Source organism: Triplophysa dalaica, chromosome 7 (genome assembly GCF_015846415.1).
Source record: "Triplophysa dalaica isolate WHDGS20190420 chromosome 7, ASM1584641v1, whole genome shotgun sequence".
Lineage (NCBI taxonomy): Eukaryota > Metazoa > Chordata > Actinopteri > Cypriniformes > Nemacheilidae > Triplophysa > Triplophysa dalaica.
In genome coordinates, this window is record NC_079548.1 from 9236675 (window position 1) to 9255268 (window position 18594).

General features: G+C 37.4%; 4 protein-coding genes across 4 annotated transcripts; 1 reads left to right on the forward strand and 3 right to left on the reverse strand.

Moving 5' to 3' along the window:
* Window positions 1-108: 108 nt before the first annotated feature.
* On the reverse strand, window positions 109-7703 carry spns1 (SPNS lysolipid transporter 1, lysophospholipid). The gene is made up of 13 exons (XM_056751881.1): window positions 7483-7703; window positions 6196-6399; window positions 5795-5860; window positions 5564-5700; window positions 4785-4936; window positions 4306-4372; window positions 4023-4165; window positions 3479-3631; window positions 2377-2566; window positions 2082-2147; window positions 1828-1926; window positions 1540-1708; window positions 109-1084 (listed from the first exon to the last, which is right to left on the reverse strand). The coding sequence occupies exons 2-13, from the start codon at window positions 6392-6394 to the stop codon at window positions 1014-1016; spliced, it is 1512 nt and encodes a 503-aa protein (XP_056607859.1). The 5' UTR covers window positions 6395-6399; window positions 7483-7703; the 3' UTR covers window positions 109-1013.
* Window positions 7704-8201: 498 nt separating this feature from the next.
* Window positions 8202-11624, reverse strand: nfatc2ip (nuclear factor of activated T cells 2 interacting protein). The gene is made up of 9 exons (XM_056751898.1): window positions 11586-11624; window positions 10714-10827; window positions 10572-10626; window positions 10288-10399; window positions 9690-9773; window positions 9264-9510; window positions 9004-9148; window positions 8777-8886; window positions 8202-8690 (listed from the first exon to the last, which is right to left on the reverse strand). The coding sequence occupies exons 1-9, from the start codon at window positions 11622-11624 to the stop codon at window positions 8529-8531; spliced, it is 1068 nt and encodes a 355-aa protein (XP_056607876.1). The 3' UTR covers window positions 8202-8528.
* Window positions 11625-11880: 256 nt separating this feature from the next.
* On the reverse strand, window positions 11881-15037 carry sgf29 (SAGA complex associated factor 29). The gene is made up of 10 exons (XM_056751912.1): window positions 14871-15037; window positions 14546-14625; window positions 14362-14437; window positions 14103-14175; window positions 13769-13833; window positions 13566-13695; window positions 13322-13468; window positions 13155-13190; window positions 12881-13043; window positions 11881-12290 (listed from the first exon to the last, which is right to left on the reverse strand). Exons 2-10 carry the CDS (start codon window positions 14618-14620, stop codon window positions 12174-12176), a joined length of 882 nt encoding a protein of 293 aa, XP_056607890.1. The 5' UTR covers window positions 14621-14625; window positions 14871-15037; the 3' UTR covers window positions 11881-12173.
* Window positions 15038-17451: 2414 nt separating this feature from the next.
* nupr1b (nuclear protein 1b) lies at window positions 17452-18364 on the forward strand. Its single transcript, XM_056751940.1, has 3 exons — window positions 17452-17737; window positions 17851-17988; window positions 18062-18364. The coding sequence occupies exons 1-2, from the start codon at window positions 17638-17640 to the stop codon at window positions 17976-17978; spliced, it is 228 nt and encodes a 75-aa protein (XP_056607918.1). The 5' UTR covers window positions 17452-17637; the 3' UTR covers window positions 17979-17988; window positions 18062-18364.
* Window positions 18365-18594: the final 230 nt, after the last annotated feature.

Here is an 18594-nt window from a genome sequence, read left to right on the forward strand (position 1 = left end):
AAAAGACTTAATATTATTAGGATGAGCCCTGTGAGACTAGGAAAAGTACAAAAGGATAAGAAAGTGTAAAACATGGACAAGACAAAACGACAAACGACACAAAGGAGATCAAATTTGTCATTTAATATTAAAAAAAGTAAAAAGGATTAGCAAGCAATACCTTGTGAATTAGCTCAATGTACTGCCTTTGGTAAATAAATCTGATAACGAAAAAACACAGGAACGCACAAGAGCCTGCCTTCAGTTAAAATCCTAAAAGTTTAGAGACCGTTAAAACAGCATATTCTTAAGACATGCCAGGAGCCAGGCAATTGCAACAAACATGTAATGTAACAATATGAAATAAAATAATAAAACAAGAATAATTCCAATATTTGAATCGTGAATAGACAGGATTAGTGTTTGTTTTTTGTTTCCATCCTAAAACACCATAAAAAACGAAATGTTGCATGAAAGAATAAAATAAAAGCAAGGGCAGATCATAGACAGGCCTCAGTACATTGCTTAAGTCTGATTCTGCTTGTTTTCAGTCATAGTCTGGTGGATAAAATGCTATATTATGTTGACAGTGCTTTGGTTTTCAGTTTATATCACTTGTTATGAGGGATGATCTGTCTCACTGACCTCTGATCCCCCAGACAGCAATCTGAAAAATCCATTCAGACCCGATCTACAATTCACAGGGTTTGAAATCTAAAACACGACTGCATCTCAATTAAAGGCAAAACAAAATATTACCCTTGTCCATGTCACCAACATACGTATCCAATGTGCCTTTCGACTTGCAATGAGCGAAAAGCAAAACTTCAAAGACATTCAAACATTTTTGATACTGGTTTGATGTTAGTGATATAAACAAAAAACAGACCATAATAAATTACTATAAAATTCCCCTATTGTGGGGATTGTCCAATCAGTGACTATTTGTCTGACACTGCTGCAGGATTGGCTGGGGATGGACCAATCACACTGCTGGTCCCCGTCTTGCGAACCATTCCAATTCTTTTGTCTTCTCAAATTAAAACGCTTGACACGGTGACTTTAGTGGACCTGCCTCTCTTTGGAACAACAATTGGTGCATCATCTGAAAAAATAAGACACACATCAGTATAATAGACTTCCATGTCAACGTGGCCCTACATGATAAAATCAGAACATGAACATGAACATTCGATTATAAACACTTATCCTTATATTCCTCACAGTGTGGAGTATTGTTTATTTTCAATTTGCTAGTTAGGGCCAAGATCAAAATTTACATATAAGGACAGAATTTGTGCTACTCCTTGAAATATTGAAATATTCGAAATAGTCGATATCCCTCGAAAAACAAAGAATAGATATCAATTGACAAAACAACTTTTTTTGCGAGAGCAAGATTACTAATGTAGAATTAAATCAATTCCTTCAACTCTTTCAACTGAAATACATTGACATAATAGCAAACCAGACTTCCCAGAAATCATACCCTGTGTAGAGGGGTCATCAATAATTTACCAAAACTCTAATCTTACAGCCGACTGTTATGTCATCACTTACCAGAGGGCACATAATTCTCAGCCAGATGTCGGTCTTTTTCGATGTAGAGGGCAGTAGCCAGAAAGAAAGCTCCGCCCCCTACTGCCACAAAGGAGCACAACAGGAGTGACATCTGAAGAGAACGGAAATCCCACATGTACGAGTGTGACGTTTTCATTGAGTCTGACACCTATGTAAGAAACAAGGACAACTTGTTAATCACTATCTTGATGAACAACCTCTTTAAAACATCTATGTGTGTGTATGTGTGTGTGTGTGTGAGAGAGTTAGAGAGTGAGATAGACGTACCACTCCTATGAGGTAAGGGCTGATAGCATCACCAAGCAGGTGTGAGAGGACGATCTGAAATGCCTCTGCCGTGGAGCGCCGTGTGGGGATCACTACATACTGAAAAGTGTGGGAAACCATGAAAATGTGACACATACTCAGACAATGGCTGAGCCGTTTGATTTGCTATTATCAAAAAACATGTGGTCTGTATACAAATGTGATCTGTAAGCTCTATATTTCTAAATAGCAGTTTAACGGAAAAGCAAACCCACCAACAGAATGTCTGCAACTATGGCCCAGTTCATACACAAGAACGTCTCGCCCAGGAAAATGAAAACCTTGAGAAAACAAACACGCATATTCATGCATTTAGTCATCAACGGAGTCCAAAACCACTCAGTCAGCATAAAAATAGACCTACATCCAACCACTTGAATATTGCTGCGGTATCAGTAAAAACTGCAAACATTTCCGGGAAAAATAACTGGTTAAGACTAACTTAGATAAGATAAATGATGGTGACTGGATAGGTCACATGCACAGATTTGGATAAAGAATAGGACTTACATATGTGGCAACTGTGCTAGCCTGAGCAAACATGACAGACAGATAAAGAAAAGGAGCTGCGAGGAGGAGTGCTGCCGCGCAGACCAGCGGATCAGCGCGTGGTGTTTTAATCCTGAGTTTCTTGCTGACCTGCACACCACTCGCCACACCCAGGATACCAGACACGACTGTGAGGCCTCCAAATATCAGGCTACAGGAGAGTACAAGACTATTAATTAATACTGCGTTATATGTAGACTGTATGATAAGTTGAACAAAATAGAGCGAAAAAAGTCTTTATAGGTCCAGTTAATGAAATTTAGTGGCATCTAGTGGTGAGGTTGCGAATTGCAACCAATGACTGTCTCCACCCCTCCCTTTCGAAACACTACAGTGGTAGAAACAGAACTAAGATAACGTCACGTTTTCACTTTTTTGCCGAAGGAGATAATGTATTTATGAAACGCGCACTGTAGAGCAGTTTATCTGTTTAGGGCTACCATAGAAACAACATGGTGAATTCCATGTAAGGGGAACAAAGGCGTATGTAGATAGAAATAGCTCATTCTAAGGTAATAAAAACATAACGCTTCATTATGTAAGGCAAGGGTCTTCAAACTACTTTTCTTTGAGGGCCAGATTCCAAAAGTATAAATAGCTGCAGTTACTTATAGGTCTTATATTAAAACATGCACACAAATATTGAATCCATTATGCCCTTTCATTATATTTAATTAAAAGAGATATTTTCTTTTTAATTGTATTTTATATTCCTTAATGCGTTATAGTTTTCCCAAAAATTTAATTCCTGTAATTTACTCAACCTCCAGAACTTCCAAGATGTGGGTGGCATTGTGTTTTCAATAGGATATTTATGAAGATATTTGGTTGAATTAGTGAAAGTCTTATTAACTCATTCGCCGCCAGCGAATCTGATCTCTGTCTTTTGATTTATGTTGCTCTTGGGCCGCCAGTTGACTAGCCCTGATGCATGGTCTTTATACACCTCTGAAAACATAGTTATGTATATAATAAAACATTTCTGTCAATATATCCTCCAAAAAAATTACACACTGGACCTTTAAAGATCAAGTTTGTGTCCGTTTGATAGTTGGGGGACTACCTGTCAGTGTTGTCACAGGGTTCCTTCAGACAAGGCTGTTTCTCTCCAGTGAAAACAGCCGCTCTGAATAAAAATGCAGGGGCCCACAGGGCTAAAGATCCTGTCACAAAGGCTACAGCTGTGAAGCCAAATGTGGACAGAAGAAAACTTGGGCTAAAAAGACAGAAAGAGGTGGATATTTAGGTAGAGAAAGGATAGAAGCAACATTTAGCCAATTCAACTAATCACAAGATAAACTGCTCAGTGATCTTACGTGATATGCAAATCCCCATAATTAATTCAATCCCCCATATACCTGTTATAAATATCCAACTTGTTATTATAGGTTACAAGTCTATTTATTTTATTTGGATAATACTTAACAGTAGCCATGGCAGTAGTTAACAAAACAATGACGAAATGACTGCCCAACAATCTGCTGAAAAAAAAAACTTGTTCCAACAACAATATCAGATATAAAAAACTTCCCTGCTTAGAAGCGAAGGCAAAGGGCATGACTTATATATGATGCTTCAAAATGCAACGTGAGCTCTTGATGACTCACTTCCTGCAGAGTGCTTTCATGTCTTCCAACCAGGTCGTTCTGTGCAGCACGTGCTCTGGATGAGCTTCGATCGCCCCACGCTTTGGTTCCTTAACCACAAACATCAACAGGATCACTGCCAGCAGGCCCAGACCAGGGGTCACCTAAAAAAAGAGCAACACAAATCAAAAGACAGAGATCAGATTTCAAAAGATTCAGTGGTCAAAACAAAAAAGCATTATAAAAAATGTATGATGTAAGATATATAAATTAATGGGTGAGAAATCTGGTGCTGAAGACATACCCGAAGAGCCCAGTGCCAGTCTTTTGCCACCGTGACCACCTTTGAACCCACTATATAACCCATACCACTGAAGGAAGAAAGCAGCAGATGTTACATTACATTTACACATTTGGCAGACGCTTTTATCCAAAGCGACTTACATTGCATTATCCTATACATTATTACATAGTTATGTGCAATCCCCTGGGATCGAACCCACAACCTTGTGTTGTTAATGTAATGCTCTTACCACTGAGCTACAGGAAAGCTTTTGTTTATGAGAATACTATTCTAATTAATCCCATCCTCTTTCTTTACAGAGTAATCAACTTTTAACAATGATGTATGCACCTTTCAACAACATAGACCTACATAAAATGAGCTAGGTAATGATATCCAATAGTATGACGTCTCGCTAAATCGTTTATGAAAATCAATGTGAAAAGTCCTTGTAGAAGCAATGCCTTATAAAGGTGTTTTGTTTGTGTTTGTAGTCCCACCTGCCTACAGGAATGGCGAAGTAAAATATTGACAGCATGTTGGTCCTCTTCTCCTTGACGAACAGATCAGCGATGATGGTGGGAGCGATTGTGGAATAACTGGCCTCCCCCACACCCACCAGTCCCCGAGTCAACAGCAAGGCCCAGAAATACTGAAAAACAAGTTTATTTTATTATTGTAAGTCACACTTTAACTCTTTAAAACACATCTTCAATAAAGGATTCATTTACTAGAAACTACTATACAGATGTGTAAAAAAATATTTAAGTCAAATGGTGTTTGAATTAAAAGGTTAATTTTTTGGAGTAAATATAATAAGTATTTCGTCATAAAAGGATACTTCACTCAAAGATGAAAATTCTGTCATCATTTTCTCACCTTCGAATTGTTCCTAATCTGTATTCATTTATGTGTTCTGATGATCACAGAAAAAAAGATAGTTGGAAGAATGCAATAACCAAACAGATGAGGGCCCCCCATTGACTCCCATTGTAGGAAAAAATACTTTATCGTTTTTTTTTTTCCACGAAAGAAGACGTTTTGAAGAATGTAGGACAGCAAAACAGTTCAGGGGCACTTTTGAATACCATTGGTTCTTTTCCTACTATGGTAGTCAATGGGTGGCAAAATCCGTCTGGATAAAAGCATTCTTCCAAACATCTTTTTTCTCTGTGTTCATCAGAACAAAGAAATGTATACAACTTGAAGGTGAGTAAATGGTGACAGAATTAAAATTTTTGGCTGAAGAATCCCTTTTAGGGGTTAGTGCAGGACTTACATCCTTGCTGACGTAGGAGCTGGCCAGTGTCACTAGAGACCAGAAGAAAATACCGACACACATGATCACTTTCCTATTATACCTGTCCCCGAGGTAACCGAACAGAGGAGCTAGGAACATGTAACTGCAGATGAAAACTGAGGATGAAGAGAAAGAGTCATGAAAAAAGAAAAACTTTTTTTTATATTTTCATAACAAGTACGAATCCCACACATAGAAAAGAATCCTCACCTGTCTGAAGCAGCCCTGATTTTCCATCACTAATGTTGAAGAAATGCTCAATATCTGTAAGAACACCTGTTACAGAAGATATCACAACTTTATTATTCTTTTCTACGATTCATGTCATTATGTAGTATATTTACTGCAGAAAACAACAACAACAGTTTATTAACAGTTTATTCAATCCATATGGAATGTTACGCATGTTACAAATTTATTTTTAGTTGGCGATTTCTTTGTTCTCCTTTGAAGCTGTTTTGAAAGAATGCAACATTGTAAAAAAGCAGTATATAAATCCATTTTAATATAAGTCTTTGTCTTTTTTTTGGTGACACGCCAGTGATGTTCGTTTCAGTATCACTGCCAACTCTTTGAATTGAATGCTATAAAACATTGATGGCACCGGTTACCTGCTACAGTGAATCTGTCCATATAGTTCAGCAGGTTGACAAAACAGAGTACAGCCACAGTCAGTATAGCTCTCCTATCTGACACCCCACTAGCAGACTCCTCCTCTTCCGGAGATGGCACCACCCCATTATTTGTAGGTCCCTCCTCCTCATTATCATCTGAGAAGAAGGGCGTGGTGTCCGCGGATGCATCTACCATCACTGCTGCGGGAGGAGGAAGACGAAGAGGAATAATAAAGCAAAGGACAAATCTTTCAAACAACAAAAGCAAAATGTTTTGGAATTAAGAATGCATATAAAGATACAAATTATACATCAAAATATAGTTGGATCGGCCTGTCAGAAACATGCACCCATCCCAGAGGCAAAACAAAAGCACTGTGTGACACTATTCACTAAATACAAACTACTGATTACATTTATGATGAAACATAAGGATCCAACTTCCGTGTGAGTAAGACTATCCTTTTACAGGCAAATCAGACTGTTAATTCTGGCACAGCATGCTTTGTTCTAGTGTAGTAACCTAAAGCTGACTCCCCGGGACAGAATGCATGAAGTGGGCTTCTAATCCAATCTAATTCACCAGGTGTGCATTTTTCGTGCAAAAGGCAGACACACAAAGAAGGAAGTAGGAACAGGCACCAAGCATGTGATATAAGTGATTCTATCCACAATGTCATGTGAATACAGTGACTGGGGAAAGGCTCAGAGTAATAATCTTGTTATGTTTATAAAAAGTTGTGCATGTCTTATTAACACACATGAAAATCTGGGCATTTGTTAAGGTGTGTTTACATCAACCAATGAATGAAATTCTCTAAACCTATTTTGACAGAATAACCTTTATCCACTTTGTGCAATCTGCGTTTTTACTTAGATAAGAGTTTCAGCTGAATACAACTAAAGCCAATTTATTTCTGCTGACTGATCACTGATCGTGCGATGACTGCTGTTGACCAATACTAGTCTATGTAGAGACATGAAACTACGTTTTGCAATAAGCCATTGACACTGTTTCAAGTAAACAAAACACAAAGTTCGTTTCTAAAGTGTCTGCTCTATCTTTTGAAAGGAAAACCAGTGTGACATTTGTTTAAAACACTCACAGTATTTCCACAACACTTAGAAAAGTAAAGAAACAAGAAAACCAAGGAACAACATTCCAGATAATTTAGACCTGCAAAGCCGTAACTGGTAAATAAAGCGATATAAACTGTCGCCACGTGAAATGCGTTGTTTTGTAAGCGTAAGGTTTGTGTATAAGTGCGTAACGTTGTTGTTTACCTGGAAAATCCAACGCGGAGTCAGACGCGCCCTCAAAGTTGTTCCCCCGGAAGCTGTTAGGATCCCTCTGAATTGCCGAAACCTTTCAGGGTGTTATTTTCACCTTACCTCCTGTGTGGACATCTTCGGATTTCGGTGAAGGGCTCTAAAAAACGAACTGTGCAGCGGAACGACTCAGTTTTGTTGCCGACTAACAAACTCAGCACGACGCCATATTGGTATGACGCAGTACTTCCGCTGTTCAGTCATGTGATACCCACTCTGACGCAAGTCAACACATCGCACTGTGTGGTTGTCTCAATATTTTTTAAGTATAATTAATCGCTGCTAAAATAAAATTGAAAGAAAATGAAGAAAAAACGTTTAACACGTAACCAAAAATTATTTCGACATTGCAATTTATTTCTATATTTGTGACTGGGACAATGGTGTAATTTGGATGGTCTACAACTGATTTGGTATTTATAGTTTATTAAGTTATTTCATCAAGCAATGACAAAATATTCTAACAAAACCAGCAGTGAATCTAAACCTTTAGTTGGCTTTTTCTATTTTATTGATCAATCAGTAGTGCTTTATCAGCATGACCTATTGGTAAAGCAGTGATTAATAGTTTGAGCTGATCAATAGTGTGAGATAACAACAGTTCATATGAATGAAGACTTACAGCTGGGATTTAAATCCCCATTTAGGTCATAGACAGTAAATTAAGTGCCATGTTAAAAAACTCAATTTATTAGATTTCTTTCAATCATGTCAATATTTTATATCAACAATGAGGTACATTCCAAAAAAATCTTAAATAAATCTGGTTTATGTAAACAATGTAAAAATGTCACAAATTTACTTTCACAAAAGGATGTCAAATTTATGTAATGTCCTTGTAACCTAAAAAACATTTCTGTGGTATGTTTTTAAGCATGGGCGATAAGACGGTCTGACCTCCAAAATCCTTGTGAACCACAAAAACCATTCTCTTAGACATTTACAAATATAACATTACATATAGAACATGGTCATGGTAGTACACCAAACAATACTAACAGTTAAGCCCAAACTTCAATGACATCACCATCCTCCATGTCCAGCTCAGCTGGAGTCTGATTATGTGTGACCCTTGACCCATCAAAGAGGAATTTAACCTTGCACCTAGCACTGGCACCCAAACCAGAGACATACTGAGACAGGATAGATCCTAGAGGAGCAGTCTTCAATAAAAAATACAATAAGTAAGTTTCATAAAAATCTCCATTAAAAAAAAAGGACCAACATGTTTTTAGAGTGACATACGTACCTTTTTCACTGAATACTCCTGTGCAGATCCTTTCTCTTTGCCTTGAAGTCGTACGGAAATGACATCACATTCTTTTCTCACTTCTTGTTTATTCTCTGTTACTACACAGTCTGGAAAAGACAGCAGAGATAAAGGGTGATCAGAAAAGTTATATGAAGTATAAAAGAAATGACATGAATTCACTTAGACAGTTAAAAAACCTTCAATCTGAAGAGATTTTTTATTACCTATGATGTCAGCTATGCCAAGTCCCAGCTCACTGACTGAGGAGTGAACCGGAAGTTCAACATCTTTCCTTAATAACAAAATTTGGCTTGGGAGAACATTAAGTTTAATGGACAGCTGTTCCGCAGCTTTACTCAAAGGAGCTGTCTGCAATTGAAAATCACATAACTGTAAGAACACTCATCTGTCAGGAAGCTTGAATACGCTTCTATATATAGTCCAAGTAAGAAAAAAACACAAGAATTATGCTAACTCCACTTACAGAAAGTATTGGGATTTTGTGCAATTCTGTTCGGCAACGGAATTTTAGTGAAATTTCTCGTGCCACGTCTCGGTCCTCATTTCTCAGGGGGCGTTTGCGTTTGGTGTCAGAAACGATGATGATCTCATCATCTTCATCATAGTCATTTAGGGGAGAAGGGGAGTTTCTATATTCAACAACAGGTTCTTGATACCCAGGTGAAAGACACACAAGAGAGCCAATAGCATCCAATTTTCTGTTGATTTCTCTAGAAAACAGCACAGAAGACAAAACGTCAAACCCTTGTTTGTTAATTTTATTACTTCTAATATTGATCATTTCTTATGCTCCTTGACAGCATATATTATTGTTTGGCCTGAAAGCATTCAAACACAACAGTACCATGAGAAAAGTCATGCTAAAATGACATGGGATGATGACACTTACTTGATTTTTCGGTTTGCTTGTGTGCTCTGTTTGACTGGTGGACTGCATGGTGGAGGGGGTGGAGAGGAGGAGCGAAGAAATTCCCTGAAGATGAGGAAGTTTAGATACATCTTAAGATATAATATAACAGAAAATAGAAGCAAAAATGGTAATACATACAATCAATTATTTTTGACAGCCTGTTATAAGACACATTTTGATTAGAGAACTTGATGGGTTGATAAAGCATACAATAAAGTTAGAGCAAAAGGACACAATTTTTGAAAAATGTATATTTATTTAAAAATGACTGAAAATTAAAATGGTACTCTTTCAAGTAAGGTTATTAACAATAGACTTTTTATATTCTGTGTTTAGCCAAAATCAGTCCAGGGCTGGGTTTCCCGAAATTCTTAAAGCTACATCAATATTAAGTTATAAGAGAGTCGGGGCAAAGAAGAGATACAAAAGTGCACGGTATGTGGAAAATACAGCGTTTTTTAACCTTAAATCGTGAATACACATTGCGTGATAATATTCATTTTAGTCGTGTCATATGACCCCTTTACGAACTACGTAGTGATACGAAGGTTTCGGGAAACCCAGCCCAGTTCCTTACTGAGCGTTAGTCTGTTGTGGCTCCTCCTCCGAGTCACTCAGATGAATGCTGGTTGACTGTTTCTCTGTTTGGGATGGGGAAGGAGACCAAAGAGGACCACCTTTTTCTTCCTCTAGCAATTTAAGAAAAAAGTAAAAGTGACATTAGATTGAACCTACAGAGGTGTTGAAATATATATATTTATAAAGGGTCTATTGGAAAAAAAAAACTTACTTAAAAAGAAGCAGTGTCTACATGAAGTTCAGATTATAAATTACGTACTTATATTAGCACAATTGCATTACCTGTGAGACTGGTTTGTTGGAAGGTTACTGACTTCAGATTTAAGGAACTGTTAACCTGAAGCATAATAGACATGTGATTTACCATAAGTCTATTTGTGGTCTTATGGACTTGAAGGAGATATGGTGGTTTCATTTAACCCACCTTGTTGGAGTAAACAGGTACTGTTGTGATAGATGAGGGGTCGATCATGCGTCTGCGTTTGGGACGTTGTTTCGGATGATCCCATACAGGAGCATCCTCATCACTATCTGATATCTGGAATAGGAGTCACAGAACACCGGTATTGATCGACAATAAACGCGATATCAAAACCATGTTAGTCATTATTGTGTTTACACCACCCATGTATATAATGATATTGGAAATAATTCAGCTCCCATTTATGTTTATCCTTAAGATTCACTGTGGGTACAAACTCTCTCTCTCTCTGCGTACCTACACTCGTATCAGAGTTTTTGGTCAAAAATGAGACACAAAATAAAACCAATTAAGATGAACTTGAATAAGCACTACGTGTTAACTGAAGTATATCACAATAAAATCGTTATCGTGAATTCTTTTGACATAATAAAAGTGTAGTGAAACTCTGACATTGGGACAGGCCCTAATCTGGAATCAAATATTTCCTTTTATCCAATGTTCAGTCTGTAGATGCCTAACTGTACGTTACTAATAGGTGCACGCGCTCACAGACATAAACCGGATAATGAAATGGACAAATAAGTTGAAGATTTACTACGCATTTAAATCTGTCAAACATGTTTTCAAAATGAAGACAGATGGGAGGGTAACGTTAAGTGCGAAACAAACGGTAACGTTAACTACAGGCAATGCTAATAACGAGAATAATCACCAATTTATTAACACGTTGCTGTTTGTTACAGCGTGACAAAATGAAGATGTTTTGTGGTGTTTTCTAACGATCACCATTCGTATGTGTATTGAAGTTAACAACCAACGCGGACCAGAAGAACTCTTTAAACTTGTTCTAAAGAACAGTAGGGACATCTCACCCGTTCAGCCATGATCCGCTTCCGCGCGCTCATCCTCATGGGCGCGCACGGAGTGACGTCATTGAACGTAGGTCGCATTCAGCCTGTGGAGATTTGATTTCAAAACAATAACAAGCGCTTTTAAACGATAATGCTATAAATAATGATTTTGATCAATTTGAACACCAAACATGTTTACAAAATTATTATGCAGAAGCAAATTAACACGTCATAACGATCCTAACTACCATTTAAAATGAACCACACTTGTAGATGTTATTATTGGTCTTCAAATAAAACAAAAGATTTGTGTAACTTTCATTCAAATGAGGGTTTTATTTTGAGCACATTTCACCTGCAGCGAGGTTCCATGCTTCACGTGAACATCATACAAAACAATGCAGTATAAAACATACCAACACTATGTACATGGTAACGGGGAAATATACACAAAAAGTACGACAAAACAAAGACTGGACGCTCTTAATTCACATTTGAGCCCACAATCACAATGACCATGCAGTTCACTTTACCAATTAGTTTCTTTGCAAACAATGTCCCATATTGTATTATTTTTTAGGTTTTAATGGTTTCCATTTTGTGTCTCTTTCACTTCTTTTTGTTCTCTTTGCAGGCTACTACATATCGTTGGGCAACGTTGAGAGGTGGAGAATAGCCATCGGCATAAGATGTATCTTCAAACAGCACGGAGTAGTCATCCTGGGGCTGCAAAGAAAGTGACATTTGTATATCTATGGGGGAAATACCTATATACTTATATAAACAGACCATCTTATAATTTCTTGTGTGTTTTTGTACTAATAACAAATATTAATTCAATCACCATTTTCTTAGGGTTAAGAAATGCACATTTACAAACTGTTTAACAAGCACATACAGGAGTGATGTTTGGGATGAACATACGTTTTTAGGCATAAAATCGATCATATTGAAGTATAATGGTATAACAGGTCACTTTTCCACGTGAACACTCCGAAACACGCTCCATTGAGTGGCAAAATCTCAGGAAAATGGCTGCTTACACTATTGGGAAACTCAATTCCGTGCAATATAGTGTCCAATGACACCTGGTTCCTTTGTAAGTCGTAAGGATCACCGTTGAGTCCAAAAGCTTTAATTTCAGCAAATAATTGCGTTATAGTCCCGGTTTTTTGTTTGTGCCATGTTGCTGCATGTTTTACCACTCAATAGAATTTGTCCTCGGACTCAAAGGGGTGTTCACACGGGAAAGTGAAGTCAATGGAAACCCTCTATACTACACTTCAATCCTTGCTTTTCTGGCTTGTGTCTCTCACCCGGTGTGGTGGCGTATGGATCAAGGCTCTGTAAAAGCATGTGGTTTGTGGATAGAGGGCCAGCACCAGCTGATCTTTACTGAACAGGGCCTCTGGGTCAGTCTCGGGGTTTGCTTTCCACTGTGGAAGAGGTATAATTCTCCTCCGACTCAGTGTGTGCCTCCTGGATACAAGTATCATAATCATATTTTTGTCATAACTTTAAATAATGCTAAGGTTATGGATTTATCTATGATATATCAGTTTTACTTTTAGAAGAGGAAAATATACTTACTCTTTACCCTCTTCATCAATGTCATCCACTTCATACCTGATTGAAAACGATTGACATCATCGTCAAATATTTATTGCCATGCAATTTGACAAAACATTTTTATACCACCACGCAATCTAATTTAAAGTGAGCCAGTGGCCTCTGGCTGAAATCAACTGATATATTACTTGTTCGTGGAGTGGTTGTAGCTGACCACTTCCGCCAGAATCCACTGCTCATCACCATCCACGGCCTTCACACGGGCCGCCACCTTGTCCCCCTGCTTCGCCACATAGTCACTGTTTGCTGGTATAGCACCACACAGTGGTGGAGGACTGAAAGAGCAAGAGATGCAAGAATTGTGAAACATGAATTTGAGATGTTTAATATAGTGTAACAGAAAATCAAGAAAACTCTAGACAGAAAAAGTACCTCTCTCCAGGTTTGCCTATCCAGAGAGGCAGGGTCATAGCTGACTGCTGCAACAGGGTCATCAGGACGCCTCTGCGCATGGTCTTTCTTGGGGGGTCGGTATCACTGTACACTCCCGCCATCCTGGCAGCTGCAGAAAGGGTGGAGTAAATAGTTGGCTTCTAAAATCATCCACATCCACATTTATGGCACCCAAGACTTACCAATTCGCCTTTCTTCCAAAAGGGATTTGATTTCTGCAATCTTGTCAAGCGCCCGTCGAAGTATACTGAGGGAGGAATGCAGATAAATTCTATTAGTCAATATTTTCAATAAGAAACCACACCTGTCAGTCCGTTAGTTTTCTTTGGGAATTTGATGCATTTGAGCCTGAGGCAAAACTGCCACAAGATGGGGCTATTTAAAAGCAGTTTATCTGTTCCTTATGGTAAATGGCTGAAATGTAAAAAAATCAAAAAACATCTTGGGTATAAGAAAACGCACCTTTGCAGTTAAAGTGATACATCACTATATGCTACAACATTCAAATAAACATACCTGCATTCAGCCTCAGCATCTGCTTTAGCAGTAGTGTAAAGACCCCTTAGTTTTGTCCGATAGTATGGAGATGCTGTGGAGGTAGTTAAAAGTAAACATAACATACAACAAAAATATTAGATTAAAAATCTGAGATGAAAGAGCTCCAATTTTGGAGACATAAGGAATAACATGAATATGACACACATTAAACAATAGCATGCTTTATATCATTTTAAAATGCTCATTGAAGAGCACATAACATTGAACAATGTCTTACTCTTATTTTCTGTCTGCATCCTTTCATGTGTCTTCTGGATGTTGAGAAGATTGTGTTCGCTTCTTGACCGCTCCTCCTGTTTTTGAGAGATAAGGGTATAACAGGGTAATTTACACAGATATGGGCCACAAAAGTATATATAGTGTATGTTTCCCATTTCATATAACCCAAAGAGAGTGATCACCTGAGTTTGCTTTATGAGTTGATGTAGCTCATTGAGTAACTCTGCGATTTTTGTGTCTGCTGATACTAAAGCCATTGTGCCTGTGACGACAACAACAAATATTAACGTTATAGTAACGTTAAACCGAAAAAATATATGCAATTCCAACAATTTGTGTCTGGGGTTTATGCTTGGGACGTATAATACATGAACAATGTAAATAAAAATGATGCATCTAAAATCCAAATAAAGTAACGTTAAATTATTATTAAAGTGACATAAACCAGAAATCACTCATTGAACAGCCTCCACGCGCGGATTTAACCACGAGAACCTTGAATCTCACCTTTAACCACACTGTTCGTCGATAACGTTCAAATAGTCCCCTATTTTTGTACACTGATTACAACAAAATATGTATGTACTATTTTTCGCCGTTGTTAGAAAATTCTAGGTATTGTTTTCGTTTTGCTATGTTTGGTTAGCCTATCTGCTAGCCATCGTACGGAAACTTCAAAAGGACAAACTTAAACGCGATTTTGATTTTAGGCACGACTCAAAGAACTTCGTGGTAAGGAGCGTGTTTACAAGCCTTGCTACACTCGTTAACGCAGTTTAACAAGATAAACACAAACAAATAAAGTGATGCAGATGTGATTCGATGCCAAAATGTATTAGTTAGTTTAATATTTTTTCACTTATGACATTAAGGGTATATTTAACCACAAAAGATAGGATCGTGTGGTCATAATCATCACAATAGTAGCCTAAATATGTATTTTGTTAGCCCTACGAAAATTAACCATAGTTTTATTGTACTGAATAATAGAAGTGTGTCTATGATTCATGACATAGCCTATTGATTACCATTTGTATTACCATCATTTGTGATTACCACGGTTTAACTGAAGTAACCAGGGATTCTTTTTATTTGTAGTAAAACCATTATGTTTTTTCATAAAGGTGGTGCTTAGTTCTCTTGCTGGTGTGGGGGAATGAGCACCTGTTAAAGAAATATTAACCTGAAACAAATAGGTAATTCAGACAGAAATAATAACAAATTTATCTGACCTGAACTTTAATATGTTCTAAGAACATGAGTGATGAGATAACGTAAAGTTAATTTTCAACAGATGATCTTAGAGAACAGTGTGATAAACAAAACTGAAAGACTGAAAAAAAGAAAGACTGTGTTGTCATAGCTGAAAGCACAGTTTGGCCCACATAAGAACTTTGTAAATATTTGCTCTACAGAACACTTTACTCTCACATGATATGGATTTGAGTGCCAAGAAATGAGTGCAAGGCGAAACAGTATGAGAAAAACCTAAAAGGAAAATATGAATATGATTAAAAAATAAAACTAATTTTATTAATAAAAAGATAATAAGGATTAAGCACTCGGAATGTGCTCAAACAGAAAAACACTTGTGTTGACACACTGACTGGACAGTTTGTACTTCTTCAGTATTGTTTATGTCTTTGGAGTTGGAAGAGCTGTGTAATCTCTTTTGTATCTTGCCAAGGACTAGCTTAGCAACCCATTTCTCACGTATTTCATGCACACTCATCACAAAACCACGCCATGGAATGTTTGAGCACATGAGAAAAACTGAATCGGCTGTGCTCATACACTGCAATTACAACACCTAGTGTTTAACACAAACCACAGGAGTCGTATTGTAAACTAGAATAACTTAAAATATTTGCAGAAGTTAGACACCATACAATATATGCCCATACACCATAAAGGTCTAAATAACTATGAACTAACTAAGAGCTAACTTTAAGAGCAGCAGACACAGATAACTTTGACCTACTTTATTTTACTTAGGCCTACTATACTCTCTTTTTATTAACTTTGCGTACATGTACATTCCCAAAATAAATCCACTATAGTATATCATTGAATATTTATACTTTTGAATAGCTGCCATGTAAAAAGAATTTTGCCAGGAGAATTTAGTACACATATACTAAACAAATATGTGAGTTGGCTTGGCATATTGCAAATGCTATTAGGTACATAGTTTTAAGCCTGGTAGGCTTTGCATTTATGAAAAAAGTAATGTTTGAAAAGATTTGAAAGATTATGTACAACAGATTGGACTTTGCAGCAGATGATGTGGAATCCATCAATGGATGACAGATGTATTCTGTTTGCTTTAGAGAAGTTTTATTTTGCTTGGTTGCATCACACAAGCATGTGATGTGTCAGTAAGTTTTATTACGCATCGTAATAGTGCCTCAGTATTTTAACACAAGCAATAATATTATGTGAATTTACATATCAAAACACGAGAGAATAGAGTCAATGTCATTACGATACAAGAAAAAGACACATATCTTTTGCTGGTTTGCTAGCAGGAATTCAAAGACAATATTGTTAGATCTCATAACAACACCATCAGTCAAAATACACAATACAGTAATCAGATTTGGACAGGCGTAATGGTTTGGGGAAGGTTGGCATCAATGCATAACAAAAACAGAAAATAAAGAAAACAGACAACCACACAAAAGGCTATTAAAAAACAAGGTCCACATCTTTCCCGAAGTCAATGTGTAAAATATGTCTTTTAGATGATCTTTAGATGATATAGTAACACACACAGAATGTTTTAGAAAGCAAATATTTTATACAAATGCTTTAATGAAAAACACATGCTATTATTGCCCTTTTTATTACATAAACAGTTGCCATTTTTCATGGCTTTTATTTAAATTTTTATCAAGTGAATGTAAAAGTGTACGTCATACAAAAACAAGGGCATCTGATATGAATGACATCCTGTCTGGCACTGGTTTAGGTCTAATGATCAAACATTAACTTTTCTGATGCAACCTTTCCTCGTGGTCATGTTGACCGACCCACAAGTTTGGAGGAAAAAAGGGGCGGGGCGACTTCTTTAAAAAGAGACGTGCGTACACATAAACAACGCTGAGCTGAGAATAACAAAGAAGACATCTAAGAGCAGTGCTACCACTGAACATCGACTACTGTTATACAGGCTTTTCAGAAAAGCTAATTTCCTATCTGTTTGGAGTTTCTTCTCGTTCGTTATTCTTAAACGTTTTGTTTGAATTCAATCTGTTGCCTACAAGTGCGAAAAATGAGCAACCACGTTGACGTGAAAAACATTGAACCTACCAGCTTTGAGGACCAATACTATGATGAATATGAATATTACAACCTAACAGACCGATATACCGGTAAGTAACGTTAGTTGATATGCTTTATAAAGTCGATTTTCTTCCCCAAAGTTGTGCCTTGATTAAAAAGTACCGAATAGTTGACTGTAAACATTTCGCTGTGTGAAATGTAGAGGGCGCCAGTCGCAAAGGCAGAACGAAGAAGGAGGCGAGCTGCAACACTAACAAACACAACCCCGGTGGACACGAGAGAAAAATAGTGGTTAAACTCCAGAACGCTGAAAAGAAATGCAAAGAGTGACACTAAAAAGGTTCGTCATGTTAACAATATATGCGTTAACTATCTGAGCAGGAAATATTCAATGTTCGTGTCTGTTTTTACAGATTCATTTGGACGGCTATAACTGGCAACCGACCACGGGTGTCCCTTCGAGAAATGGGCTGTGAGCTTCGGCAGTGACTGGTTCATGAACCTCAGCCTCAGGGTTCGGATGAGATAGTGGGTTGAGGTTGAGTAAAGCAGCTTCGAGGTCACGGGTATCACTTTTGTGAGTGGGCTGGGCCATGCAGGGCTCGCACCTGTTCAGAGGAACTAGAACTTGGGTGATGGTTATTCTTTTAATGTGTATTGTACTCCATGACAGATGTTTTAAAGTAATTTTAATAAAGATTTGATTAAACAATTGACTCTATGATTCTTTAATATGTTCCATCCACATGCACCTGAAGCAGAGATCAGACCCTAATAGACTACATTTGCCTCAATAAAACATGTAGGCTATGCAACCCAGATATATTTCTCTTGCAAACTGAGTAATACCTGCCATTAGTAATATTTATAATAGACCGCTTCTAACGTAAATGTGTAAAATATACCTAATTTGAATTCTATGTATGTAACAAAGTATAGCTCATGT

What these genes read in the sequence shown, in the direction of transcription:
- spns1 (XM_056751881.1), bottom strand. Translation starts at nt 6,394, where the DNA reads ATGGTAGATGCATCCGCGGACACCACGCCCTTCTTCTCAGATGATAAT. An exon ending in GGACAGATTCACTGTAGCAG is followed by an intron (nt 5,861 to 6,195) that starts GTAACCGGTGCC and finishes CTTCTGTAACAG; the next exon opens with GTGTTCTTACAGATATTGAG. An exon ending in TTCGCCATTCCTGTAGGCAG is followed by an intron (nt 4,373 to 4,784) that starts GTGGGACTACAA and finishes TTCTTCCTTCAG; the next exon opens with TGGTATGGGTTATATAGTGG.
- nfatc2ip (XM_056751898.1), bottom strand. Translation starts at nt 11,624, where the DNA reads ATGAGGATGAGCGCGCGGAAGCGGATCATGGCTGAACGG. An exon ending in CCACAACAGACTAACGCTCA is followed by an intron (nt 9,774 to 10,287) that starts GTAAGGAACTGG and finishes CCTCATCTTCAG; the next exon opens with GGAATTTCTTCGCTCCTCCT. An exon ending in TGGCATAGCTGACATCATAG is followed by an intron (nt 8,887 to 9,003) that starts GTAATAAAAAAT and finishes TGTCTTTTCCAG; the next exon opens with ACTGTGTAGTAACAGAGAAT.
- sgf29 (XM_056751912.1), bottom strand. Translation starts at nt 14,620, where the DNA reads ATGGCTTTAGTATCAGCAGACACAAAAATCGCAGAGTTACTCAATGAG. An exon ending in GATGCTGAGGCTGAATGCAG is followed by an intron (nt 13,834 to 14,102) that starts GTATGTTTATTT and finishes TTCCTCCCTCAG; the next exon opens with TATACTTCGACGGGCGCTTG. An exon ending in ATAGGCAAACCTGGAGAGAG is followed by an intron (nt 13,469 to 13,565) that starts GTACTTTTTCTG and finishes TTGCTCTTTCAG; the next exon opens with TCCTCCACCACTGTGTGGTG.
- nupr1b (XM_056751940.1), top strand. Translation starts at nt 17,638, where the DNA reads ATGAGCAACCACGTTGACGTGAAAAACATTGAACCTACCAGCTTTGAG. An exon ending in CCTAACAGACCGATATACCG is followed by an intron (nt 17,738 to 17,850) that starts GTAAGTAACGTT and finishes TGTGAAATGTAG; the next exon opens with AGGGCGCCAGTCGCAAAGGC.